The sequence below is a fragment of the Anas acuta genome, chromosome 6, assembly GCF_963932015.1.
Source record: "Anas acuta chromosome 6, bAnaAcu1.1, whole genome shotgun sequence".
Classification (NCBI taxonomy): domain Eukaryota; kingdom Metazoa; phylum Chordata; class Aves; order Anseriformes; family Anatidae; genus Anas; species Anas acuta.
Window position 1 is genome coordinate 16,362,922 of NC_088984.1, and position 26,717 is coordinate 16,389,638.

Below are 26,717 nucleotides of genomic sequence, written 5' to 3' on the forward strand. Positions count from 1 at the left end.
CTCGGAGCAGCTCAGTGCTGTCGTTGGAGAAATCAAACCCTTTTCCCGGAGCCAGAGCTCTTCCCCCCAGCTCCCCCCCTCCCATATCTGTATATATTTCATGAGGAGAACGGGGCTGAGTTTCTTCATGAGCTGCAGTTCCTGGGCGGACCCCACGCACAGCTGGGTTTGCTGCGCCTGGGTCCGCCTTCCCAGCCAGCCCGGCCAGCAGCCTCGCAAATTCGGGGCTGCCGAGTTGACAGCAGCGAGGCAGGAGAGCACGGGAAGATGAACGGGTCAACACCGTGAAGCCGGGCTCCTGGTCGCTGGCAGGATCCAGAAAATGGGTTGCTGGAGGAGACCGGGTCTGCTTTCCTTGCTGCTGCTGTCCTTCTGTGAGTAGAGAAATGTTTCTGCTTAGGCGTCGTTAACCAGCGTACGCAAAGAAGTCGTTTATTTTTCCTTCCCCCAGAAAAATAGCAAACCTTTGATTTGTCCCCTGATGGCAGTTAGCTGGAGGGTTGGAAATAAAGGGGAATTTCGTAGCGAGCTGGTCATAGCCCTGCTCCGACGGCATCAGCTGCGGGTTTGTCGTACAGCGAAGGGCGAGTGCTTGGCTTGGTGGAGATCGCTGCGTGCTCGCCGAGAGCAGCTCCCAGATGTCAGTGTTTACAGCGCAGGAGTATATGCGTAGGTCAGCACGACTTGGTGGAAGTTTTTACTTTCTCAAGGGAGATTAAAGGCGATTAACGTGCACCGTTGAATGATCTGGCTTCAACGGTGTCCAGATGCAGTGGAGTTTGCAGCTTTATCAGCCCCAGTTTATGTGCAAAGTTAATCGAACTGTTAAAGTCAGAAAGAAGCGGGGAGAGGGGGAGGAGAACTGTCTCTGCAACAACATCTGGCTATTCGGCAAACCTTTCCAGCACTTACGTAAAGACTTCTTTGTAATAAGTGCCCTGTTTAGGTTTTGATAGCACTTCTTCAGGACTGTAGATAAAACCCTCCAGCAGCACTTGAAAATGTGCCCATCCATGGCTTAAATTCTCTTGTTTATATCTCGATGATTGTTTCATAACAGGGAATAGATTTGTATATAAGTGAGTGTTATATACACATCTCCTAAGTATGTGTGTGTGTCTTTCTGTATATACAATGCCGATGTATGTGTATACACACATATATCCCTATATAGTATGTATTTATGTATTTGCACGGACAATGGCACTTTTTGCAGTGAGCTCTTTTACGAACACAGACCCGTTCTCCTCACTACAGAACTTTTGATGCAAATAAAATTGCTTTTTGGTCAAAGCAATGAAGTGCTAGGATTATAGTGCCTGTATATTTGCATGCAATTGAAATAACTGGGGGCAGGGATTTGTATCTGCATCCACTTTCCATGGGTCCGCCTATCTACTGAGATAGGGAATCAAGGAATAGGGTCAGTCAGTAACTTGCATGTATTAAATACAACCCTTGGTAAGACTGCTGAAGCAGGGAGACCCAGATGGGGGGATTTACAACATAAGCTGAGGCTGACTTTCCAAAGAGTTGCAGAAATATGTAGTAGTCATTACTGTAGATAATACCCTAAAGTATGGGTTGAAATGTAGGATGCTATACTGATAACATCCTGCTAAATTAATCACATTTGGAACAGCACTGAAGGAATTACTACAAGGCATTATTTAAAGCACAGTCTTGGGTTGTTTTTGGTAAGAAAGAAGACCACTAATTATCCTTCAGAAATACCTAATTTTGGAGTTATTTAACTTATGGTTTCCTTTTTCTGAAAGGCAGGGTTTTAATCTGAAAGAAGCCAAACCAAAACATATCATGATTACTAAGTTCATCTGAAAGGTTACGTGAATGATATGATGACAACATTTGTCTCGGTACAGGGGAAAAAAAATAAGCCAAGGCGCGCTCTCCCTCTCTCTGATTCAGCTCAACGGTGATAAATGTTTACTGGGGTTACCTCCCATCCATCACATATAGTGTTAGTATCAACCCTACAGTGACTCTGAGACAATAGAAGTGCCTGGGGGGGCCACATTGCATTGGCATTAAGAAGAGGAAACAGCAAGTTTCCCAAAACGGCAGAAAATGCACATTTGGTTGTTCTTCACGCAACAAATCCCACCAGTCATTCAGCCTCTCCACAAAGAGTGACAGCGGTGGGTTGGTGACAGCAGCAAAGTCACTCGTCCTAGCACAGATTTAGGAATTGCTGCAGAGAAAATGGCTGTGATGGTGTCCCAGCTATCCCAGAAGAGCTCCCTCAGCACCAGCTGGGTGTCCTCAGGGACCTTGTTGTTCTCTTTAAGGGGTCACACCAGGATGGCTGAGACAAGGTGGGCTCTGTGAGGCCCGTCTCTATCCTTTCAGTCACCAGCAGGGTTGAGCGGTCATCAAGCAGCATCTCCAACCGCTTTGGTCCATACATGGTGGAAAAAAGGGCTATGGCCTGACCACTGAAATTTCAGCTGCTGTATTTCCCTGACTCCCCCAGTCACCTCCAGCAAGTGGCTCTGGATTTACCTAGCAGAGGGACCTGCAACAAAATAATACAAAGATCATTCAGGATGGGAAAACCTGTCCTACAGTAGGGACTGAAAGCTTTCAGTGCCTGTAGTTGTTGCAGGAGGGAGCTCAGAGGTGAGGTAGTCATCGCTCACAAAAAATTCCCAGAGAGATGCTTTCTGGCAGAGGGTTTCCTCTTCTATCGGACAAAGGAAAAGCAAGATTTACATGCTGGAAGCTGAAACCGGGTGCTTTTGTGTTAGATCACAAAACAGCAAAGTTGTTCCAGCAGGTAATTACTCAGACTCAGGATGTGGTGGGGTTTTGTTGCTCAAAGCCTTCAGTGACTGCAAGACTATCTGCTAGATGGACTACGACCCATCCAGAAGTCACAGACTGGATACGGAGATTACTGTACTGAGCACACAGAAACACTCTAGCCTCATAATTAGGAGTTTTCCTGTCCTGTTTTGCATCAGAATCTGGAAAGCCTCCCTCGTCACCACTGTGACGACAGCTCAAGGAACCCAGCAGCTTGCCTTTGGGCATCCAGCCTCCAAAGGAGGACATGAAACTCAAAGCCTGCCAAGGCACGTAGCACTCGCCAAAGGAGAGCTGTGCCCCGTGGGATATGCTAGAGCTCCGAGGAGAACATCTGCCCAGGAATTTCAGCAAGTACGTTCGCTCAGGACCTGCGGTCGTACCTCAGATCTGTGGTGAGGAGCACAGTGATGGCTGCTGGATGAACACCTCTGCACTGCGATGGCTCTGCAGATGTGGAGATGGTACTTCTTGGTGGATGGTGGCTCTCTGAAGCCACACACTCATTCCTGCTTGAATAAACAATCCATGTTCTCCCTCTGAGTCTCTTTGGTTAAAGACGTGGAGCATATATAATTCATAAATCATGACAGGGAGCCCCAGGGCTGTCAGAAAAACATCTCTGCCTTTTGATCTGCCCGAGAATTCTCTGACCTATCCCATGCTCCTCAAGCAGCTTGTTGAAGAAGTGGGTCTCTTATTTCTAAGATCACCAGAGCTAAAACTAGGGTCTGCACTGCCACCAAAAGACCAGCCTGGTCCTCAGGCAGGAGACCTACCAGGATTACACCCCAACAGCAACACACAATAACTCAGAGGCAGAAACCTGGGTGAGAAGATAAGGGAAAGGAGAAGAAGTCACCTGCTGCCTCACAAGCAGATTCATCCATATGCAGAGAGGGTCTTTGTGGCCCAAGGCTCTTCTCCCAGGCCATGCAGTGTGTGAACATGGGCGCTGCCCACCTCAGTGGCAGGTCTGGCTACACCAGTCCTTCTCAAGAAGCACTGTGTTCTGCTTTGACTTGCTAGCAATATATTTTCCAGTAAATAAAGGGGAAAGCACAAGGAAAACCCTGACAATCCCAAACCAAAGTCCTCTGCAATGTTTTAACTGGCATGAGACTCAGCAAGAGCGTGATTCATCCACCTTAACACTTCTCCAAGGCTGATGCTGCTTTTTCGGTTGCTGGTACAAGTTGGATGGAGACTCAAGGCCAAGAAAGTTGGCAGTGTACAGCTGTGTCAAACTTAGGAAAGTGGGCATCTCCTTTCTCCTTGCTTCTTAAACTTTTCTCAGACTTGAGGCAGGCTGGTCGTCATTAGAGCTGCTCAAATCTACATTTTAGTGTGTATTATTTTTTTTTTTTGCTTGTCTGTTTATTTGTTTTCAGGGGAAAGTCCTTTCTGAGATATAATCCCATGGCACTTGGAATTAAAACACACTTTTCTTTAAAAAATGCAAAACTGATTTTTGCTTTTGGTGCTGTTATCAATATTGGACGATGAGCACAAAGACATTTTTGTATAATGGTGGTAAAAAAAAGTTCAGCCAGCTGCAGTCGTGATATTTGGTGTCCTATTAGAGGCGGAGTCCTGAACAGATGTGTCCCACGTATTCACTGAACAGGCAGAAAGCAATCATTGGCATTAAAAACAGATGACTGGGGGCTTTCACTCTGAGGAAGTATTCAACTCTAGTGCCTGTCCTCTATAGCTTTATATTGTTCCACTTTTTGCTCCATCGAGTTTGTTTCCTTGGGACATGTTTTCCTCTCCCCTTAGTGATAACTCTTTGCAATAACATTTGCTTTCCGCCAGCTTCCTCAGTGCTGCAACTTGCCACAAACTAATGAACTCTCCCGTGGATTGCCATGTTTTTAGGGAAGTGCCACATCTGATCTCACTATGAAAAAAAACAAAAGAACCACCAAGAGCCCCACCAAAGCGATGAAACCAGCAGCTCCCCCACACTTTGCTCTTTCCACATCTCACACTTAATGCTGTGTGCCAAGTGGAAGTCTCAGGGGGGAAGAAGCTCTCTTGGCAGACAAGGTAACACCACAGATGGCTGCCTACCTTATCAGCCCTGGAGGGTGGAGCGACATCTCCTCGGTGCTGGCCCCCAGCTGTGGGATGGCATTTCCTTAAGGACCTTCATGGGAAATGAAAGGGTGGCTGCAAGCTGCCTCATCCCACATGCACGTCCCTGGATTCGGAGAAGACCACTGCGATCCTGCTTCCAGAAGGGCTCTGTAAGGTCCATCAGAGCCATATTTCTTGTTCTCCAGTTGGTTCATCTGCTTATTACAGCCCATGTAGGGCTGGAATTCTCCTGCCAGCTGCTGGTAGCTGTCAAGCTTTTAGGAGAAGTGGGAGAGCCTGCTTATCTTGTAATCCCCTCTGCAGCCCGTGCTCCCACCAATTGTGCCGCTCCAGGACATGGCCTTTCATGGAGCTGCTACGCCGCAATGTTTTGCTTCCCATTGATAAGCCGGGAACATGCCTGACAAGCGACAGCTGATTTATACCACAGCAAATGCATCTCATCTGTGGGGCAATTAATTCATCCAGCTGTGCCCTGCAACCTTCCCGTCTGTACTGAACACAGGGCTACTGCCCACACGGGCTCGAGAAGCTCTGGGAATATATCTTAACCCAAGTCTTACCCTTCATTAGATGGGATTATTTACAGCTGGATTCAAGATTTAAAAGGAAAAAGAAAAAAAACACACACCAACCTTTTTGACATTTCCGGTGTGCAATTTGCAGCTATCAGCAGAAAGGAGCTGCAGAGGAGAGCTGTGGGGCCACTCTGCAGAGCCCCAGCTTGACCCACACCTTGGCCAGGACCCCCAAAGTGATTGGAGCAGCGTCATGCTGGACATGCTGGCCCTGCTGCTGTGCCTTTCACCTTGCCATGGTGGGGATGGAGGCGGTCCCTTTAACTCCATGGTTCCAAAACTCCTTTTGGGAACAAGAATCTTTTCTTACACCTCTTCTTCTGGGAAGCCCAGAGGCATTTGCTGAAGTTCCTGGCCTGCTGGTTATTACAGTCCTGTGGGGCTTTTTCCTACAAGTAATAATGCAAACACTGAGCATTGGTCCCCTCAACTTCAGCCATCCCAAACCAGATGGCTTTCCTGTGCCTGTGCAGAGCCAACCCCCGTGTCCCCTTTGACAAGGGTCTGATGCAATGGGTCGCTGCTTGGAGCAGCTGGGACACGACGTGGGACATCTGCCTGATGTCGCTGGATAACTCTCACTGCCTGGGAGCATCCAAAGTGGAAGAGGCTTAATCAGCTGCTGCCTTGCTGCATAAACTATTTTTTTCCATGCTAGATCTATCCCAAAATTAGCCCCAGCCAGTCCACGATAGCAGACAAGACCCCTCGCCCTACAGTGGGAAGTGACACAGAGCCCTAAGCAATGAGCAGCCGAATGAATCATTCTGCTCCACATAGACACAGGGTACGGGCATCCACAGAAATCAGACCAATGGATCCCTCGGGAGCCCAGTTCCTGTCGTGTCTTTAATATGTCAAAAGGCACTTGGTGGTGCTGGTAGAAAATGGTGGCAGATATTCCCACCAGAGGCACAGAGAATTTTGGGGGGGCTGGGCTCACCCCACAGCACACAATCACCCTGGTTTGGTACATTTTCTGACTGCTCTTGGCTCTCTCCTGAGGCACTGCACATATGCATGAGCTCCCACTGCTTTCACGTGCAGGAAAAATGCACCTCAGGCCTCATTAACAGCTCTCCTGCAAAGCCCTGGTCCCACTCCTGCAAAAATCCTCAATAGTCTGCGTTCAGCCCAAACCGCATCCCCTGCCCTCTGACCAGGTTGTGAGTGGTCTCTTCTATTTCGGAAAAATATTCAGGTTAAAATCAACCTTATTGGACAGTGTTTTTCAAGAGATTATAATACTGTTGTCATAAAAGAGATTTTTTTTTAAGTCTTCAGGAAAGAGATGAAAGAGGAGACCAGACCAATTTACGTACCTACATGCTAAAGAGAAGATGCCTTCAGAAAAGCGAGGAAGGTTTTAGCATCTGTATCCAGGCTACCCTCAAGTTCAAGTTCCCTCTGACAGTACAAATTACTTAATTACTGTCAGATCCGGTCTAAATGAGGGCATAACTTGACTATACATAATAATATTAGCAGACATAAAGAACAGGCAGTGCTGGAACAAGATGATGACAGCACACTGGCGGAGAACGAGCAGCACATCTCTGCTCAGCACCCAGCCCCCTGCACGCCCCGCTGCCTCCAAGCACTCAGGGAATCAGAATAATGCAAACACAAAAAATGCAAACCGGTCAGTCACAGGAGCCCACACGAGATATGAAGTGCAGCTCCGGTCAAATGTCTCTTTGTGGGCTCATCAAAGTCCTCCTAACAGATGGCAAATCGAACGTGTGCCAGGAATTTCAAACACTCCTCAGGAAGTTCAGCTAAACCATCAGCAAACCATTTGCACTTAAAACAGAGTGAACCCTGTCGCCCAAATGTGACCCAGATAATGTTTCTGACACATTTACCTATTTGGATGATATCTTTAAATTGGGCTTTGATCTGCTCATGGAGATCCAGGTTCTGCAGAGCCTGTAAAACATACGCAGAACTAAATTTTAAGGCATAATATGATGATAATTGTAAAAAAAAAAAGAAAAAAAAAACCTGTGTTTTTTCTTGGATAGCAATAGTCAAAGGCCGAGCAATATCTGCAACAGACTCACAGATTTATTTTGCTGTCGGCTTTGTCGCTGCTGCTTTTTGTGTGTAGAGCAGGGACTCTCTGCTGCATCTTCCTGAGGGAGGGGTGCAGAAGCTGCAGTTAAATAAAGCAGGCAAGATATGCTGTTGATGGTCCTGGAGAAACGAGAATAACAAAAGTGATGACAACAATGTCATGCAGTTGCTTGGCTCTTACCTTCTGCCACCCGGCTCCCAAGCAAATGCTCATATGTCCTCAGCAGTCTCTGCAGTGGCTGGCGACACGATGAGCCCAAACCAGCCCTGCGTGGCCAGGCTGTGCCGGGAGGCACCTTCTTGTCCTGAAAAATCTGCTTCCATCTGACCCGGGGAGGCAGCTTCTTGTCCTGACCTGCCTGTGGTGGGTGAGTAGGGGTTTTAGAGCCCAGCAAGGTGCCGGTGGCACCCTCAGGCACAGGAGGGCCTCGCTGCTCATCCAAAAACTGGGTTCCCCCGTCTCCTCATCGTTCCCTTTCTCAGCCTGGCAATTAACCAAGTGCTTAATGGGATAAGTACCGTTATTGCTGGACCTGCTCACGGTTGTTTTTGTCTGCCAAGGCAGGGCTGCTTGGCATGGTAGCAGCTCTGGAGGTAGTGACTGTAATTACACAGCAACAGCCAGCACTCACTCAGCATTTAGGGGGCAAGCAAAACAGCGTAGTTATCATCCTGTGCAGTTCAAAGGCCTCCTCAGCCCTCCCCTGGGTCCCATATAAGTGAGCCCCAGGACAGGGAACAAGCCCTGGCTTGGGGCTGCCTCCTTGTTTTAGGACAGCTTTGTCCTCCTTGTGGGGCCGTGCAAGGCTGCACGCAGTCGTGGTGGCCACGTGGGGCTGGGTGAAGCAGGTGGTGTGTGGGGTTACTGACAAATGGTGCAAATAGCAAGCAATGGGGCCATCCCCCAGCCACCAGCTTACTGATGGTTAAGTGCAGAAATACAAAAAAAATGTATATTTTTGGGCATTGTTGAACGTTTCAAAGACACAGATGAAAAAAATAATAGCGCAGACCCATTTTACCCATTCCACTTCTCTGCATGCAAACTGGCTTTAGTGGCAGGGACAATGTCTGTGGTCTCTAACAGCAGCAAGAAGAGCCACTGGAAGAGCTCCATGCAGATATTTGCCAGTACCAGCAACGTTTTTGCCTCACCTGATGCTTTTGGAGGCATCATTATTGCCTCACCTGCTGCTTCTAGTCCTTCCAAAGCTGAGCGATGCAGAGTGTCCTCCCTGCCACTTTGGATGGGGTCCTGCTGAGCTCCAGGACCTGAGGACTTCATTTGTTTGTTTCTTTTTGAAAATTTAATGCCAAACCTTCTTTGGTGAGTGATTTTCATATTCAAAGGAATCGCCCAGCTGAAAGACAAACAACACGCCAGCACAACCCATTTCAAGAAGTATCAGAAAATCCACAAAGATGCTTAAAAATAATTAACTGAAATAACCTTTATCTTAATCACTTCGTGCGGAGAGTGACCAGAGAGGATTTGTTTATAACACCCTGTTGTGTGCAACATGCAAACTTTCCATAACTCTTTTCTGATGGGTTGCAGCAGAGCCAGGATGCAAACTGGTGGTGAGGAGATGGGGAAAATCCTCCACGGGTTGCTTTGAACGTGGAAATGAATTTCAGCCCCGCCACTTCAGAACGCTTTTTGTTTACTTTCCACTGACATGAAATCAGCAGCGATTTTGTAGCATGCGGGATCGGTTAGCTGGTTACATAATGCTTAATAAATCCAAGAGAAATAATATAAAACACATCGCCCAGTCCGGGAAGAGTAACGGTACCTCAGCTGTGTCACCAGCCCGCCCGGCTGCTGGCTTTTGGCAAAAGGCCTGACCTGGTGCTGGGGGCCGCGAGCTGTATGAGCAGGAAAAGGGGCTGTGCTGGGCTGGGGAGCCTTGGGGACGCACAGACTGCAGGCAATGCTCAGGGGGCAACCCCGTGCTGCTCACCCGTTCTGCTCTCCCAAGCACGTGCTTGCATGCCCAGCTCCAGCTGCATCTGCTGCCCCTGTAAGCGGCACCACTGCCCCCACTGATTGTCCTCAGGGTGCTTTGTAAAGGGTGTAACAGCCCTGTAAGCAGCAAGAGTGGGATTTGGTGGTTGGTTAGCGCAGGCTGTGGCCGCAGGGTGGTGTGGAGAAGAGGGGACATTTGGCCAAGGTGTCAGCACTGGTCTCCCCTGCCATCCCTGAGCTTCCCTGCCCGCTCTGTGCCCTGCTCTGCCTCCTGCCTGCTGCCACCTTTGCACCTTGGACATCACCCCGCAAGGTGCCGGGGCTGGTGTTGCCTCTGCCCTGCGGTGGTTTCGAAGCAAAGAGAGCAGAGCTGGGGACGCAGGGGTTAATCCCAGCAGGCGCAGCGCTGGGGCCAAGTCTGTAAGTGACTCCCTTTGCTATTTCGAAAAGAGGCTGCCTGGAAAGGGAAAGGAAAAAAAAAAAAAAAAAAAGAAAGAAAAAAGAGAGAGAGAAGGTTTACTTTACAGCCATCGTTATTTCATCTGCACAGTTTATACAATGGAAAATAAAAGCCAGGGTATGCGAAGGCAAGTCATTTCTGTTTCATTAATGGTATGGAAATCGTTTTGTTTTTATAGGGGAAAAACAAATGTGAACTTGATGTGTGTGTGTGTGAGTGTGCATGCAACTCCCCTCATTGCAAAGGGCAGAGCAGTGAAATCCAGAAATAAGAAATGACTCAGAGGCCGTAGGATCTATGAGTCAGTTGAGCTGTTGTTGTTTTTAAACACGAGCGAGAGCACAATATGGGCGACGATCGCCCGCGCAGCCCTCCCGGCCGGCCCCAAACCCAGCTCCAGCAGCCCCGGGGGTGGAGAATGGGGTCTGGGGCAGGGAGCTCGAGGTCCCCCGCAGGGAACGTGCCCTGCCCAGCTCGGTGCCTTGGGCAGGAACAAGATGGATGTGGAGGTGGCCGGAGGAGATGAGCAGCTCCACGAGCAGATGGAGAACCACTCGCCCTGTCCTCACCCACAGGCAAGACACTGGCTGACCAAAATTGAAGAGAAACCTCTCCTCGCTGGCTCCAGGTACCTCGCCATGATATGACCCAGCATCCCAAAACAACACGAGGTCTCTGGTTCACAAAAGGTACCCCAGCAACACCAGAGACTGCCCCAGCAGAAGGACAGACAATATTCGGCAGAGCTCGTCTGTCCCCGGGGAGAAGTTTGATCATGATGTAATTCAAGCATCTGAAAGAGATTTGAGAGGTCAGCTGGTACAGTCCATACCCAATTTACTTTGTAATAGGACTAAGCATTATTTGCTAAACACTTAATTTAAGGGGTTATTTTTACAAAGAAAAAAATAAGTGGTAGAATAAGTCAGTTACCAGCCTGTTTGAAGAAGGTCCAAATAAACCAGAAATGTATACTGTGTGTCTTTTTGGCACGGGGAAGCACTGATGTCTAATGCAATCAAAATCAGCCCCTTTTTATTCACCAGGAAACGTTACTGGCTCGCTCCTCGCTCCACACGTCCGCTGCCAAGTACAGTATTTGTTCTGTGGGACTGTGCAGGACCACAGACCTGAGGGCAGAGCTGCTCCCCCGAGCCCAGTGTGCGCGCTGCCGCTGTCCCCGCAGAGCCTCATGTGCAGAGAGAGGGGTGTTGAGTTCTCTCTGCTCAATTTGGGCTCCCCAAACGAGGAAACCCAGGGTCCCTGCTGGGCAGATCACACCGGACAATTGCAACAGGGACGTCTAGCCCTGTAGGGATCCCCTGGAAATCAGGGATGTAGGAATTGCCCTGCTGCATCCTGCTTGTGGCAGCTCGGAAGTAATGGGGGCAGATCCTGGAGGTCTCACGTGTGGGTCAGCGAGCAACCACAGCACATCAGCCCCGCTGCTGTTCTAATCTCGAAAACAAGTACTGTATATAATAGGGAAGGAATTTGTTTGTTCTCATAATAATTTTATGAGCAGCTCTGTTATTATGCAGTCATGTCATTAGCTGTGGACGACGGCCCGGCAAAAAGCCTCGTCCTGAGCTGGGAGTGGATGGAGGACTCGTGGCTGAGCCCGGTATCCTGTGCTGTACCCACATCTCCAACTGCACCCGCCAACCTGCCCAGGGGTCCCTGCCACATCCCAGCCCTGATATGAACCCCCAAAACAGTGGGCATTCCCACCGGGTGCACCCTCTGTGCCCAGCCCTCCAGCTGTGGTGCCAGCTGAGATGCCAGAGCTCCAAAATCCCACTGGTTAGAGTGGGATTTGTCTCCCCCCGGCACAAAGTCTGTGACTCGGGGCTGACCTGCTGGGGAAAGAGGATGCAGAGAGCTCCTGGAGCAGTGAGGAAACCTTGTGCAACTAGGAAACCTTGTGCAACTGCTGGCTGAGCACCAGCTGCGCCCCGATGCACGCAGACACGCAGAAAGGAGGAGGCCAACTTCACTGTGAAGTGCTTATGACCCAAAATGATCAGTTGTTCTTTGTCCTTGAATATTAAGTGCAATTTAAGTGCAATTTAGTACTGAAAGATGGAGTGTAATGGGCATAAGGAGGAGACCTGAGCAGGTCCTGCCTGGCAGAAGCCTTGGTCCCTTCCACCTTGGGAAAAAGATGGACAGTGTGTGCCTCAGCATCTCGCACCGAGTGCCTTGGCTTGCACCCCTCTGCTGTTGGGTTGCCACAAAACAGCTCAGCAGACACAATTTGAGAATGAAAACCACTCATTCCACTCTGCTGCGAAGCGAATTGCCTGAGCATGCCATCACTTTGGCTACAAAGCGCCGTCTCCTTCCCCGTAACGAACACGCTGTGCTTCCACCTCCTCACACTCAGGCTTGCTCCTCGCCAATACCACTCACGTCCCAGCATCCATGCTTCAACTGGCCCTCCAGGAGAGCGTGGATGCCCTGTGGGCAGCAGCAGGCAGGAGGAAAGACGTCCCGACATGCTTGGATGGTGGTATCAGCCCTGCAGCTCTCGCGGGCACTTTTGGTGTAGTTTTTCCCTTCTTTTGCCTGCTTGAAAATTGTCTTATATTCCCCCTGTCGCCTCTCCGGGGTCCTGGTTATAGATAGCAGGAGATTTGATGCCGTTCTCGTGCACAGGAGAACAAGCCTTCCTATTGATAAGAAGCCAAACTCACTGTGAGCCCACCTCATCGGTGACTTCAAACCGTCTTTCCAACCCTTGTTCCACAATAACTTTGACTAACTGTACTATTTATTGGCTCACATCACATCCTTATGGCTTCAATTTATTTTTGGAAAACTCAACCCACATTTAATTAGTTTATAGTTTGTTCCAAGTTTTGCTTATCCAGCTCTTTTTTTTTTTTTTTTTTTTTTTTTTTGAAGTTTATATTTTGATGTTTAGCATTTGCCTTGGCAACATCTGGAACCCCTTTATGGAAGCGTATTGTTACTTTTACTGCTCGTGCAGCTTTATTAAATCATCCACGTATTAATATTGAAAGTGTTCATCTGGGTCTAATCAGGGCCAAGACGAGTGATGTGGCAGCTAAATTGTACCTACGAGCTCGTGGTTCAAGGACACGAAGTTCTGAGGAAACTCACAGTGGGCTTTGTGCACTTCTGTTGAGGAGAATAAGGAGGGGGAAAAAAAAAAAAAAGAAAAGATATTCCTGCTCTGACCTTTCTTGCAGAGCAGATAACAGCATCGCAGGCTGAGCTCGTTTAGAACAATTTGTCTCCAAAGAATTTTGTCCAGTTACTGCTGTATTTCTGGCTCTCGTTTCCACATTTAACTCTTTCATCAGCCCTTGCTCCTTTCAGTGCAGGTGATCACAAACCCGGATCCTCACTGCATGCCAGGAATTGTGCTCACACCCTGAGCCCTCCAGCAAAGCCTCACATGGGGTGTTAACGGGTAAATGACAGCCCCATGGGTGTGAATAAATGAATGGCAAAACCCTAATGGGCATCGAGCAATATGGGCATTGCAGGCAGGGGAGGAAGGGACTCACCAGCGGGCATGGATTTGGCCACGGCCATCCCCATTATCCCACCAAACCTTCACGCCTTGGCAGTCCAAAATAAACCCCAGCAGCAAGGCCAGTGGGGAGCAGCCCATTTTTGCTGGGGCACTGCATGAAGGAAACCCTGGAGAGAGCAGAGGTGCTGGGCTCCGTCTCTGCATACAATGACTGGGCACCAGAAGTTGTCTTTCTGGACAAATCCAGATGGAAAATACTTTTTTCCCCTGGACCAACAAGATTTATGAAGCAGCAACCTAAAGCTGGGCAGACTTTCTATAGAAATGACTATTTTTAAGCCCTGTTTGTGGTTAAAACTTCCCATGCAATCCTTCTCTGCATGCAATAAAAATTCTCCATGAGGAGTACAGGTAGCCCACACCTCTGAAAAAGAGCTGCTGTAGTTCAGGTTCCCACCTGTGTGCTCCTGCATGTATTTCTTAGACTAAATGTTTATTAGTATGTACTTCTACATAAGCCGTTTAGTGGCTTCATTTTTCTTTTTTTAGTGGGAAAAAAAAAAAGACATTTAGCAGCCTTAACAGGAAGTTTAAATTTAGCTGGGATTTATTCCTTAACTGAGAATAGTTCCTATAAAAATAGAGATAACTTGCTCCCGTCCGGTGGGAGCTGCCACCGCGGGGCCAACAGAGCAGCATCTGCTCGCTGTGAGCTTTGCCACCAGCTAGAGCACGTTGGACTGAGCAGCTGGGCAAAACAAAAGCTACAAATCCATGTAGAAATAGTCATTTTGGGCAGCTTCCCCAACAACGTGTGAATTGCTGAAACCAGCTGGATGCTGTCCTCTGTGCCCCGCAGCCTGGTGTGCCGGTGCCCGCCGCAGCCTGAAGACCAACCTGTGCAAGTGGTGCGACTCCACGCCGCCGGCCTGCGAGCAGGAGGTGTGCTACAGCAACTGCAACCTCAACTCCTACTGCGAGGACCCCTACGAGATCTGCGTGGCCATATGGTGAGCTGCAGCCCCAGGGAACAGGGGGATGTGGGGAAAAAGGGGTTGTGGGGAAAAAGGGGTTGTGGGAATGTGCTCATGGGGATGCTCATGCTTGAGCTGTTGGGCATCAAAATCATTCAGGGCTTTCTATTTCTCCCCCGTTGACTCCGTTGTAATCATAACTGCAATGTGATTTGGTGTTTCCTATAATTAGTACTGGTTTATTTTCTAAATAAATTATGTGTATAAATGCCTGATGCAGTGCTGCTGCAGTCAGGACCTCTGCACGCACGCAAACCTGAATTGAGCTTTGCAGGCTGAGCCTGTTGGGCAAAGCCAGCAGACCTGACCCCAAAAGCCGTGATGTCCTCCTGCATCAGGCTGGGAAATGCCCGGTTTGGGGCTGCAAATCCTCATCTGCACCCGAAGATCTGTCCCCATCCAGTGAATTGGGAATTGGAGCTGGTACCAAGCTGCTGGTATCATCCCCAGGGAAAAACCCTTTTTTGCTTTTCCTGGAAATGCCTGGAAAGGAAACACGATCCAGCATTTGGGTCAAACGTACACCCGGATGAGCGCCTCCCACAGCTTTTTGGTCCCCATGAGCAAAACTAAAACAAAAGTCCATTTTGGGTCTACCCAAAGTGATTTTCTTCTCTGTCCCTTTTAATTTGGCTGCCAGAGTGAGAGCCAGCTAAGCACATATCACTGGGCTTTATCTCAACCTGCTAATTAGTGTGATCACTGGACTGCCCCACTTTCAGCAGGGTTTTGCCTCAATGTAATTGTTGCATTATGGACTGAAAAAAAATAACAAAAACACAAGACCAGCGAGAAACCCAAACAAACAAACAAAATGTGCCCCTTACCACCCCCACCCCCAAAACTAGAAAAATCTGACACTCTGCCCCAACTACCCCTGCACACAGATGGGGAGCAGACCTTAAACCCTGCATAGATGAGCTAATGTCTTTCAAATTACCTGGGCTTCCCAAGAAAATGCCAGAAGCACTAAGGCAAACGTTGTTTCACTCACTTCAGTGGGATGAGGATGACAAATCTGGGTTCTTCAGTTTTATTTCCAGTTTCCCAGCTGACCTGCAAGGCATTGTGAAATCTCTCCGTTCCTCCATTTTTCTCCAGAAACAAGGGTCACACCCTGGTGTTCTGCCTTGGCAGCTGCTTTTAGCTCCTCATTAGCCCTTAATTACACACTGGCCCTAGAGGGGTACCCAATGATCCTCCTTAGGTGAAGGTCTGCTGGGCGCAGTGCAGCTGCCACCCCTTGCTCACCATGCAGACCACCTGGGTTAGCTCTGCTCCAGCTCTCCATGGCAGCTCGTCCCATCTCCTGGCTCCAGCTCCTCACAGCTGCCACCAAAAGCTCTGGAGGGAATATACTCGGCTGTTGGGGGAAAATTGTCCCCCAGGCTGCCAACAGGACTGGCCTCAAGGTGCCCAAAGAGCCGTGCAGTTTGAACGTGCTCCTTCCCTGCCCAGCTGGCTCTTCTCTCCGCCACCCCGTTGTCCGTGCTGCCCGTGGTGATGGCTGCTGGTGGTCTCCATGACCTTAACCGAGGAGTGGAGATGAGCTCGCGCCTGGGGTTTGGATGGTGATCTGCATTTTTCTGGATCTGTGGTGGGAGTTTCACAAGTGTGATTCTAGCTTGGGCTTATCTCCCCATAAACTAATGCAGAGGCCAAATACCACAGGCCCAATACAACATTATTAAAAATAACAAGTGCTCTGTACCTTACCCCATCTTGGCCGTCAGAGCCACGCATCCCCATGACCCCCACACCCGAAGCGAGCTGCCTGCCCTGTGTGCTGCACCACTGCCAAAACCCGCTCGGGGCATGGGGAGCGTAGGAGACCTCACAGCAAAGCACTTCCCTGATGGCTTTTCTGGGCTGCTAACCAGCAAGGATGGCTTCACCGTGCTCTGAAATAAGGGGCTCCCGTGCGCCAGGACACAGTTGTGTTGGACCCTCTCATTAAGCCAATGCAGCCACAGGGAGAATGGGGGATCTCCAGCAAATGAGCAGGAATATACATGTTATACATTTCCCTATACATGTGGCAGCTTTCCACAGCTTAGAAACAGACACAGCCCTACAGTTCCTACGTGCCCAGGAGCCGTATCATCATCATGTTATTTCTATAAAAGTTCTGACCTTTGGAGCTGCTGAATTATAGTCCCCACCAGCTACCCGATGGCCCTGCTCCTTCAGGTGGGCATAAGTGGTCACCCAAGGACAGTGCTTGAAAACCAGCATTTAGCCCAGGAATTCATCAATGAAATGGGGCCAACCAGCTCCGCCAACACGTGTTCGCTGAGGGGAGCACACAGCCAGGCCATTGCTCAAGGGCAGGCATCACAGTCACCGTGTCCCCTGCCTCTCCTGCACAGGTGGTGGGGGTTTGGAGCCCTGCCGAGGCAGGGATTGCAGCAGAATAATGTGCTAGTTGGGAAGAGGCTGTCCTTGCTTTGGAGGTTTCCTTTGGACCGTGCAGCAGCAACGTGGAGGGAATAATTCCACCCGCACCTGGCCTGGCTGCTGGCGCTGGGAAAGGAGGGATTTTGCCCCAGATCCCACGCAGGGCACTGAGCCTTAGGGCTGGCACTACCTGATCCAACACCTATTAACTTGTGAATTATCTACAGGAAACAACAGAGTCCCTGGCTCAGATCCTACTCTTGGCATGCATTACAAATTTCTCTTCCACCATTTGGAAGAGATAAAGAGATTTAACAAAGCCCCCCACAGGCATATATAATAAGAATTATACCAGAGTCACCACAAACAGGTCATTCAATACACAATTTAAAACTGATGCTCGGGTGATGTTGGGCTGAAAACCCCGTGCTGCCTGCTCTCTGAAGGCTGCACCACTAGGCTAATGCTTTGTCGGTTCATTTGGCACCTGCAGGAGACAGGACAACGACAGCATCAGGATCAGCACGCTCTGCCACAACCCACACCGTCCCATAGAAAACCTCATGGTCCCGAACTACAACACCTCGCGCTGCATCATGACCCACCAGCCCAGCGAGGAGGGGATCATCTACATCTGTGGCTGCGTGGACGAGCAGGAGTGCAATGACAAGCTTATATTTGAAAACCACACCAACGGTGAGTAGCTTTACTAGTGTTATGTAAAGTGGGTAGGAGCACTCAAAGCTAACAATAAATAAGTCACGTGTTGGGCCTTTGCATTTCCAAGAAATGGGGTAGCAGATGCAATGTCTTCTTTGAACTTTTACGTGAGGTAGGTAAAGTTTGTACCCCCTCACTGAGCCCAGCGGTTTGCCAGTGGCTCACCCATCCCTCCAAGAAACGCCTCCTGAGAACACCAGATGGAAAATGCACCGTGTCCTTCAGTAGGCTGCGCCCTTTGACATGAGGCAAATCGGCCAGGGAACCCAAGAGCTGATGTAACTCAGAGTGAGTCAGTCTAAAAGCTTTGAGCAAATCACACCAGCTCAGATCCTGCACCAGACTGCTGCCCAGCAGCGTGGCGGTGCCAGGGAGATGGGGCTCAGCAGGCGGTGGTGCTGGGCATCACCTTCCCAACCTCTCCTGGGGCTTCTGCAGCAGCATTCTCCCTGCACACAGCTGCAGGCCCTACAGCAGCTTTAAATCCACGCTGGGGAAAACAAAGAGGCAGCTCGTGTCTGTTCCTCTGGAGGGAGGTGTGCTTTGGAAAAGCTACCAGCTAGATCGTCAGCCTCTGGAGCCTTGTCCAGACCTCCAGAGCTCCAACTGGACCAGGTCTATCCAAGCGCCCATCAGGCATCTGACCCATAATAGAGGCAAAGCAAATCCCCTCTAATTTTCCATAATTCATGAGATGCTGAAAATGATACTAAGTATAACCTACGATCCAGCAGCACAGCTTCTCCCACAATGCTAGAGGGGGGAAAAAAAAGCATATAAAATGCAAATTCTCAGAACAAACAAGCCACTTTTAATGAAAGTAAATGATGCTAAATTTGGCAGTCCTTTGCTGCTCGCTGAGCCAAACATAACAGGTACACACACTTCTAAAGAGAGATAGTCAAATCCCAGAGCTGATGCTGGGATATATAATTTCACACCAAAATGACAACTGGCTCATTGGAAATGCCGCCCCCAGCCAGGACTTTCACAAACAGCCTCCTTTTGCCAACCAGCACGTAAAACGCTGAAACCCAGAGCTGGGCAATGCGTGGGCTGAGACCCAGGGTATTTTGCAGAGAAAGCAGAGCCACTGCCTCTGCTCTTGGTGGCAGGGGTGGGAGCCGTGCTGCAGCCCCCTCATCGCAAGGGGTTTGTGTTGGGAAGGGGCATCCTCACGAAGGAATTTGCTGAAGCTGTGGTAACTCACTGCTTTTGGGACTCATGCACGCGACGCCCTTAAAAATATCTCCTCTTTCTTCAGCGTTTCAGAGATGGGATCTTAAGCATCGGGAAAAGCCATTAAAGCAGTAGGTGATATCCAGGCCTCGCGCTTTCCAAAATAAACATATTCCTGAGTTAGTTATTGATTTATATCAGTTTAGGTTGATCTTGTGGTTTGAACCTGATGCCTATTTTAGAAACGCTTTCACAGCCTCGCAGAAATTAGCTGCAGCACGTTTTTTGAAATTTGCCAAGTAAAATAGCGAAACGCTCTGTTTTTCCAGAACCTGAATTATGATCTGCACACACTGAGGTCAAGCAGCAAGAGTTTTGCTTATGGAATGATTCTTATCCCTCTTCCCCTGGGTTATTATACTTGGCAGAAAAACCTCTGAGTAAGATTTTACTTGAATATCTCTACTGAAGTCAGCATGTTTATTCCAGGAATTGCGAACATCAAAGCATCAGACAATTACACGTTGCGCGAGGGTTAGGGTTTTTCCCCCCACACTCCAATGAGCTGAAGGCGGACAGGGGCTTAGAAGACATAAAACAAAAGCGAGCGTGCCCAGGGTCGGTCGATGGGTGCCAGTGCTGCAACGTGATGATAAACACCACACGGACAGCACTTAAGCAATGCTCATTCACGGCAGCATCGCTCGTGGTCCTCCATGCCATCCCGGCCTCCCCTCCGGCATCCCTCCTCACCCTCCATGCACAGAAGGGCTCCAGAAAACCCCCTAAAAACCTAACAATCTCAGATATTTGATATGTTCAAGCCTTGCTTCAGCTTTACCACCATTATTTCTGCCCCGGCACAGAGAGGCCATGGCTGCAGCGGGGTCCGGCGCCCCCAGCCCATGGAGCGCAGGCCGGCCTCCCGGGCCCTTGCTTGACAAACAGCCCTGAATTCGAGACCTAAAATGAACAGCCCTCGCAATAATTGCATACATCTGGGTTCTTACCCTTTGCTCAGATGGGATTTGTGTGCAGCCTGCATTACCGCCCCGCGAACGGCTGCGCCTTATTAACCGCTCCACATATTTTCCTCCTACCCGCGATCAAAACAAGATGTCGCGGGCCCCTCACGGCAGCGCCTTCCTCTCCGCTTCCCTCCCCGCAGGCTACTCCATGCTGCAGAGCAAGGAGGTCATCCCGGTGGCCGCCATCAGCCTCCTGCCGCCGCTGCTGGTGGCGGTGATGATCACCGTCATCTTCTACCTCTGCCGCACGCAGAAGCGCCGCAAGAGGGCCAAGGCGTGGGGTGGGAAGCAGGGGCAGCCCCCGGCGCTGCCGGAGCCGGGCAGGGCGGCGGAGCGGGACGAGAAGCTGTCCGTGATGATGGACGATGGCCCTGCCGGCTTGAGCCCAACCTGCGCCAACAGCCTGAACCACAACACCGAGCTGCTGCCCATCGAGCTGGACGAGATGGTGGGCAAAGGGCAGTTCGCCGAGGTGTGGAGGGCCAAGCTGAACCACAGCAGCTCGGGGCAGTACGAGACGGTGGCGGTGAAGATCTTCCCCTGCGAGGAGTACTCCTCCTGGAAGAACGAGAGCCAGATCTTCACAGACGCCAGCCTCAAGCACGACAGCGTCCTGCAGTTCCTCACAGCCGAGGACCGGGGCTCGGGGCCCCGCAGGGAGTACTGGCTCATCACGGCCTACCACAGCCGGGGCAACCTCAAGGACTACCTGTCCAGCCACGTCCTCAGCTGGATGGACCTGCAGAAGATGGCGGGGTCGCTGGTCAACGGGGTGGCCCACCTCCACAGCGACTACACCGCCTGCGGCCGGCCGAAAATCCCCATCGCCCACCGGGACATCAAAAGCACCAACGTCCTGGTGAAGAACGAGCAGGAGTGCGTGCTCTGCGACTTCGGCATCGCCATACGCCTCGACCCTTCCCTGACGGTAGATGACTTTGCCAACAGCGGGCAGGCGAGTACAACCCCTCGGCACCCCCCTGGATGAGGCCCCTTGCAAGCCACGCATGCCATCAGACACATAGCACTGGGTGGGAGATGTGGCCTTTACAGACGTGACCTGGGGTGGTCAAAGCTTAAACCTACGGGATGAGCCCCATTGCACAGGGCAGCTCTGCCAGGTGCTGCTTTTGGGTGCATTAAGGGAGCCCTCACCTCCAGAGCCCACAGCGAGGGCAGCCCCACAGCAGGCAGGTGGAGGCAGAGCAGGGGTCTCTACACCAGACCATCCACACCAGGAGACCTCACCCGCGTGCTCCCCTGCCCCTGCTAACCCTTCTCTTCTTTGCGGGCAGGTGGGCACCGCCAGGTACATGGCTCCTGAGGTGCTGGAGTCCAGGGTGAACCTGGAAGACCTGGAGTCCTTCAAGCAGATGGACGTCTACTCCATGGCCCTCGTTCTGTGGGAGATGGCCTCCAGATGTGAAGTGGTGGGAGGTAGGCTTGTCTTGTCTCGCCCAGGCTTGTCTTGTACATCGTAGCCCCCTTCCCACACATACAGCGACCATCCTGGCCCTCATGTCCCTGCTGGTGACACTGCTCCACCTTGACGCAGGGCTGTAGGCACAGGATGTGGTTTCAGGTGGGATCTGCCACCAGCTCTTGATGACCACCAAGGGATGGCATTTGCCCAGGCACTCGCTGCATGTGTTGTGGCTCAAAGGGGATGGCACCGTGGTCGAGGAGCAGCAGAGGGGACCCCAACACCTCCGGCTGCAGCTGCAGAAAGGCTTAGCGGGGGTGGACAGCTCAGGGAGGTCTCCAGCTCAGGTCTTCAGGACGAGGGGGTGGTTGTCCCAGGGCCCAGCATCTCCTGGTAATGAAGTGTTACAAAGCAAAGAGAATGGGAACAAGGGGGGTAAATTCAGCAAATGTAAACCCAGAACCCAGAATTTCACTTGGGGGATTAGAAAGCCCCCAAATCAGGCTACAGCTGCTGTCTTTAGAGTATAAACACTCCCCGTGCTGCAGCTGCACAATGTAAGCAACTGAGCATCTTTGCTTGGCCCACAAGGTGCTGGTGAGTGGCCAGAAAATTAAAGCTAATTAAAGCTATTGGGGTTGGGAAAGACAAAGGGTGGCCTCTCACCTCTGCAGTGCAGGGCTCCTCAGTGGCCTGCCATGACTTGGGGCTGCTCTTCTGCAGGGGCCATTTCTCCTCTTGCCCAACCCCTGCCCACAGCCCAACTGGGGTTGCCTCTCCTGTCTTTCACCCCCATGACACATCTTACCTGCTGAAAACACGCTTCACCCAAAGGAAGACCAAGTCCTTTGCAGTACTCCTACGTTCAGAAAAGTGGCCAGGCAGATCGACCAACCTGTCTGAAAACCACCTTTAAAGCCTGGCACTATACCTGTGTGTTCAAATCCTAGATTGTTTCCAGAATGGTTTTTGCAGACAGATAAAAACACATTTATTCCCATCCAGTAGGCCACACCAAAGTAAGGCAGTCAGTGTGCAAAAACCGTCCTATTACACTGCTGTCGCTTCCTTGCAGAGGTAAAGAATTACGAGCTGCCTTTTGGGTCAAAAGTCCAGGAGCAGCCCTGCGTGGACACCATGAGAGACATCGTGCTGCACGGCAGAGGGCGGCCTGAGATCCCTAGCAGCTGGCTGGTACATCAGGTAAGGCAGGAGCAACCTACCTTGCCCCACCTCACTGACCAAGCCTGAATATCAGTAAAGCTGCAGTCAAATCAGCACAGCTGCCTGGGCTCAGATAAGTCCCCTAGACCCACTTCAAACCATCAACAAGGGGTAGAGAAAAATTAATCGGTGAATAAATGGCCACAATCGGGAACTAGGAATGCCAAGTGAAGGCATTCAACTATCCCATGGATGCTGTAGTGCAGCAAAACAGAGCACTTCAGCACAAGTCTCCTGAAACAGTCACTCCTGTGAGTCTGCTCCAGTTCTGCCATCACCACTGCATCCAGAAACCCATGGCTCAGGGAACATGCCATCCCTCTCATCAAGCCTTCCCACAGCAGGCAGGGCGGGGAGGAAGGTGCATCCAGGCCTCTACCCTCAGAGGGTCTGAGAGCACAGCATTTTAGCACAGGAAGCATAGTCCAGCGCTCTAGAACAGAAACACTTCAGCAATAACGAGATAGGCTGTTAAAGCCATCCACAAACACACCCAGAACAACCAGCTCCAGAAATATTGCTCCCACACGGCTCCCTCCTGGCCCTGACATGGTGTCCTCTTCCCCACACCCAGTACTCTCTTTCCCTGCATTGAGGACACGAGGGGTAACAGGCAAGCTGAGCACCATTTTCAAATCTTGGCCAAATCGGCACTTCCTAAATTTCACATCTTATAGAAAAACACCATAAACTCATCAACATTTCGGCTCATCTGCAAAACAAGCTGAAGCATTGGGACTGCTGGCTCACAGAGCCCTGCAGCGCTCGGTCATTGATCATTGCAGATCGTTTTGCACCATCTACCCCTAAAGCACACTGCTTCCACTGGCTGCACAGCACACAAAGCCAGATTTTTGAGAGGAAAGATACAGTTTCATGATTTTAGAAGGCTACGTATTCCCTACGTCTCTCTCAAAAAGGTGTTTGTCCAAAGCCCCAAGGTCCCTGGCTGACCAAAGCTGCAGCCAGCATCAAATGAATCCGTGGTTTCTGTTGGACCATCGGTGAGTTTATCAGTCAGCAAGTTCACAGCTGAAGTTCACCCAGCCTTTTCCCTTGAAGTAGTAAAAATACGCGACCTTAAATCAGCAGTGCTGCATGTTTGAAGCCTTTGAGTATTCATCTGAAACATTCACCTCCCAGGGTCTCTGATAAACTCTGAAACCACAAGAAAAACATACAGAGGCTGGGGTTGTCAAAAATCACACTCTGATAGAGCCTAACCATAACTGTGCTGTTTGCGGAGCTGGAGAAGGGCTGACTGCAATTACCTCCGAGAAATAATGCCGCTGTAGTTGGGTCGGTCTAGCACGTAAACAGAGCGAGGTTTATAAGTCAGTGACTTTTATTAGACCACCTAATAGCCACTGGGGAAGAGGAACAGAAAAGCCACGTTGTGTTCCTGAAAGTTTGCCTCTGACTAATATTAGCTGGTCTAATAAACATCTCCCTACAAGCCCAGCTTTAAGAAATACTCCCAGCCTTTCCCAAGCAGCCTCCCCAGGATGCAGCACAGGGCAGCACCATCTGCTGGGAAACAGCAGAAGTCCACCAGTTCCACCAGTTCGCGCTGCTCGGTGCCTCCAGCCCCCGCTGCTGCCTCCAAGGTGACACCAACACTGGGGAGACGAGGAGCTCGTCTGCAGGAAGCACCCGCAGATCGTCCCATCAAAGAAAAACAGTTTCTTACATTGCTCCAAAGGCTGCTTCTGCATGTCAGCATAGGGCTCCCTCAAGTGACTGCTAGCCATGGGTTAGGATTTTCAGCTGACATTGGGGTCACAGCACTGATTTCCCCGAGAGCTGACTTGCCCAGCGTGCCGCACAACAGCTTGCAAGGCTGCACAACAAAGCCCATTACAGAACGTTATCCCCGAAGTATCCCAGACAATTTGCAAACGCCCATGCTTCTACCTCATTTTGCCATTAAAGAGAGTGATTATTTAGGCCAGGTAAATTCCCAGGGCTGGGTCACGAGGCAGCTGAACAGCCTGCTGTACTGTCACTGCTGAAGGGCTGGTGCAGGGCAGGAAGGAGCACTGGGAGCTTATGTCAATATTGCTGCTAAAAATACACTTGTAAAACTAACTATAGCCAGACAGAGCAAGCAGCATCCCTCAGAAACCCAGGGTATCAAGCACCAAACCCAAACTAAGCCAAACTAAGCCCGCTTTGCAAGCAGTACAAAATGCAGCAGTCAAAAGAGCATCACCACATTTATGAGGCAAGCTGCAAATAAATGTCCTGATTGCAGGGTAAAGCAAGCACAGGGAGAGCTGGTGACTGAGCAATCTAACAGTGCCATCTTCTAGCTGAGGAAAAGCTTAAAGAGCTTCAGCTAAACTAGCTCATTTTCGCATGTTAATCAATTATCTTCAAATCCTCCCAATTAGGCTAGCAAATGAATGATGTCAGGTGCACTGAAATGCACCATCTGTCAGTTTTAGTGCACGAGCCCGTTCCCTCTAATCTGGGTCCATTAGGGAAGATTTAGTACAACATTTAGTACAACAAACCTTGGCACAGAGCAGTGGGTTCAGAGGAAGGTGCAGGACAGATGCCACTTGCGGCACACCGCTGGGAGACCCGCGGTTTTTCTTTCATCTTCATGTGATTTTCTTTGTTGTTCTCTTAATTGCAAATTAAGAAATGCACAAAGCCACTGAAAAACATGACGCTTTATTTAGAATAATGATTTTTCCACTGTGGTGCAGCCTCGGTTGACAATGATGAGAAAAGCAACAGCACATGATAGGAGTCACAGAGTCAAAGGGAGGTGCAGCACGGCTCCTGGTGCAGCTGCACTACTGGCTAAAAAAGGGGAAATACCAGCAGAACACTGCTGTTTAATTAAAAATAGTGGGACTCTTCACATCACTACAGCAATGGAGGTAAAAAAAACACACGTTACTGGGGGTTGTAACCACTGCAGCCAAGAGGAACTGAACATGTTCTGAAGCACGCAGAAAAGCCCCCAGCCCCACGTAAGATGCTATTTTGTGGTGAGAAAAAAGTCCAGCTGCACGCTACGAGGAGTATTTGGCATGGCTGGCCCTCTGAGGAAGCCGCCGAAACAAGAAGTCAGTTTGAAGAAGTTTAATTCTGAACTTTAAATTCCAAACTTGCCTTCAAGCTGCCCCTGCCCATCCCCTCTGCCCAGCTCTGCGGGTCACCACCTGCACCTCCCCTCGCCCTCCTGGTTTTAGGGTGCTTGGCCAACACTGAGAGCAGATGGAGGGCATAAGTCCCTTGGGGCCCTGGTTAAGCCCCGCAGTGATTGCACTCCAGCTTTCAGGGAGGATTTCCTGGCAGGGTGAAAAATGCTTGGGACCAGACCCCATGTCAGCAGAGGATGCTCCTGCAACCCAAGCAGTGCCAGTACCGGTACAAACATTGGCACTTGCCACAGATTTCCAACGCTTTTTCCTCCTGTGCTTAAGCTTAGCAGAAAAAAAAAAAAAAAAAAAAAAAAAAAAGTATTTCCGCAGGAAGCTGTCAAAAGCCCATTAAAACACTGCTTTACTGAGCTTTTAGCTTCTCTCCCTCCTGCCTTCAGCCCTTAATTTCAGCCCTTCCACCTGCAGGGGATGCGTTTTCTGTGCGACACCATCACCGAGTGCTGGGACCACGACCCCGAGGCTCGCCTCACCGCCCACTGCGTGGCCGAGCGCTTCAACCTGATGGCACAAATGGATTGCGATGACATCCTCAACAACAACACGGACAGCGAGGCCGACAAAACGGCCTCCCCGGGCGGGGAGCACCAGGACAGCGACGGGAGCAGAAACGTGCAGTGACCCAGCAGGCAAGAAGCCTCTGGAAACAGGAGGATGCGCCAGGAGCGTTTAGCTCACCGGGAAAAAGCCTCCCTTTGTTTTTCCAAACGGAACTAAGATCTAGTACATAACTTATTTATAAGATCTGTTTCCTCCCACAGATACAGTGAACTGTGGAATCAATACTGTGGTTAAAGTGCAACAGTGTATATGAACTGATTTTGTACTTACTTTAAATGTATAATGATGCAAAGCATTTCTTTTATTATTTTTTAAAATAATAATCTTTTATTAATAAGCACCTGAACTCCAGGTTCATCTTTTGAAGTCCTTCTGTGCAGTCACCATGAGTTTCTCCTCTAACTGCTTATTCCACAGAAGTCAAAACGTTTTGATTGCTTTTAATGCCCCTTCCCCCC

At 50.1% G+C, this 26,717-nt stretch overlaps 1 protein-coding gene and 1 long non-coding RNA gene across 3 annotated transcripts; one reads left to right on the forward strand and one right to left on the reverse strand.

Annotated features, from left to right (window-relative positions):
• The first annotated feature begins 78 nt into the window (after window positions 1-78).
• LOC137859002 (TGF-beta receptor type-2-like) lies at window positions 79-26,717 on the forward strand. The gene is made up of 7 exons (XM_068687589.1): window positions 79-374; window positions 14,377-14,527; window positions 17,442-17,644; window positions 20,016-20,830; window positions 21,171-21,312; window positions 22,374-22,501; window positions 26,107-26,717. Exons 1-7 carry the CDS (start codon window positions 323-325, stop codon window positions 26,317-26,319), a joined length of 1,704 nt encoding a protein of 567 aa, XP_068543690.1. The 5' UTR covers window positions 79-322; the 3' UTR covers window positions 26,320-26,717.
• Window positions 4,167-8,407, reverse strand: LOC137859003 (uncharacterized). Of its 2 annotated transcripts, XR_011098119.1 has the most exons (3): window positions 7,765-8,407; window positions 7,373-7,662; window positions 4,167-5,896 (listed from the first exon to the last, which is right to left on the reverse strand). It is a non-coding gene; the product is annotated as an uncharacterized lncRNA (long non-coding RNA). The 2 variants fall into 2 exon arrangements; XR_011098118.1 differs by having other exon boundaries at window positions 7,373-8,407.

What these genes read in the sequence shown, in the direction of transcription:
- LOC137859002 (XM_068687589.1), top strand. Translation starts at nt 323, where the DNA reads ATGGGTTGCTGGAGGAGACCGGGTCTGCTTTCCTTGCTGCTGCTGTCC. An exon ending in CTTGCTGCTGCTGTCCTTCT is followed by an intron (nt 375 to 14,376) that starts GTGAGTAGAGAA and finishes TGTGCCCCGCAG; the next exon opens with CCTGGTGTGCCGGTGCCCGC. An exon ending in GAGATCTGCGTGGCCATATG is followed by an intron (nt 14,528 to 17,441) that starts GTGAGCTGCAGC and finishes TGGCACCTGCAG; the next exon opens with GAGACAGGACAACGACAGCA.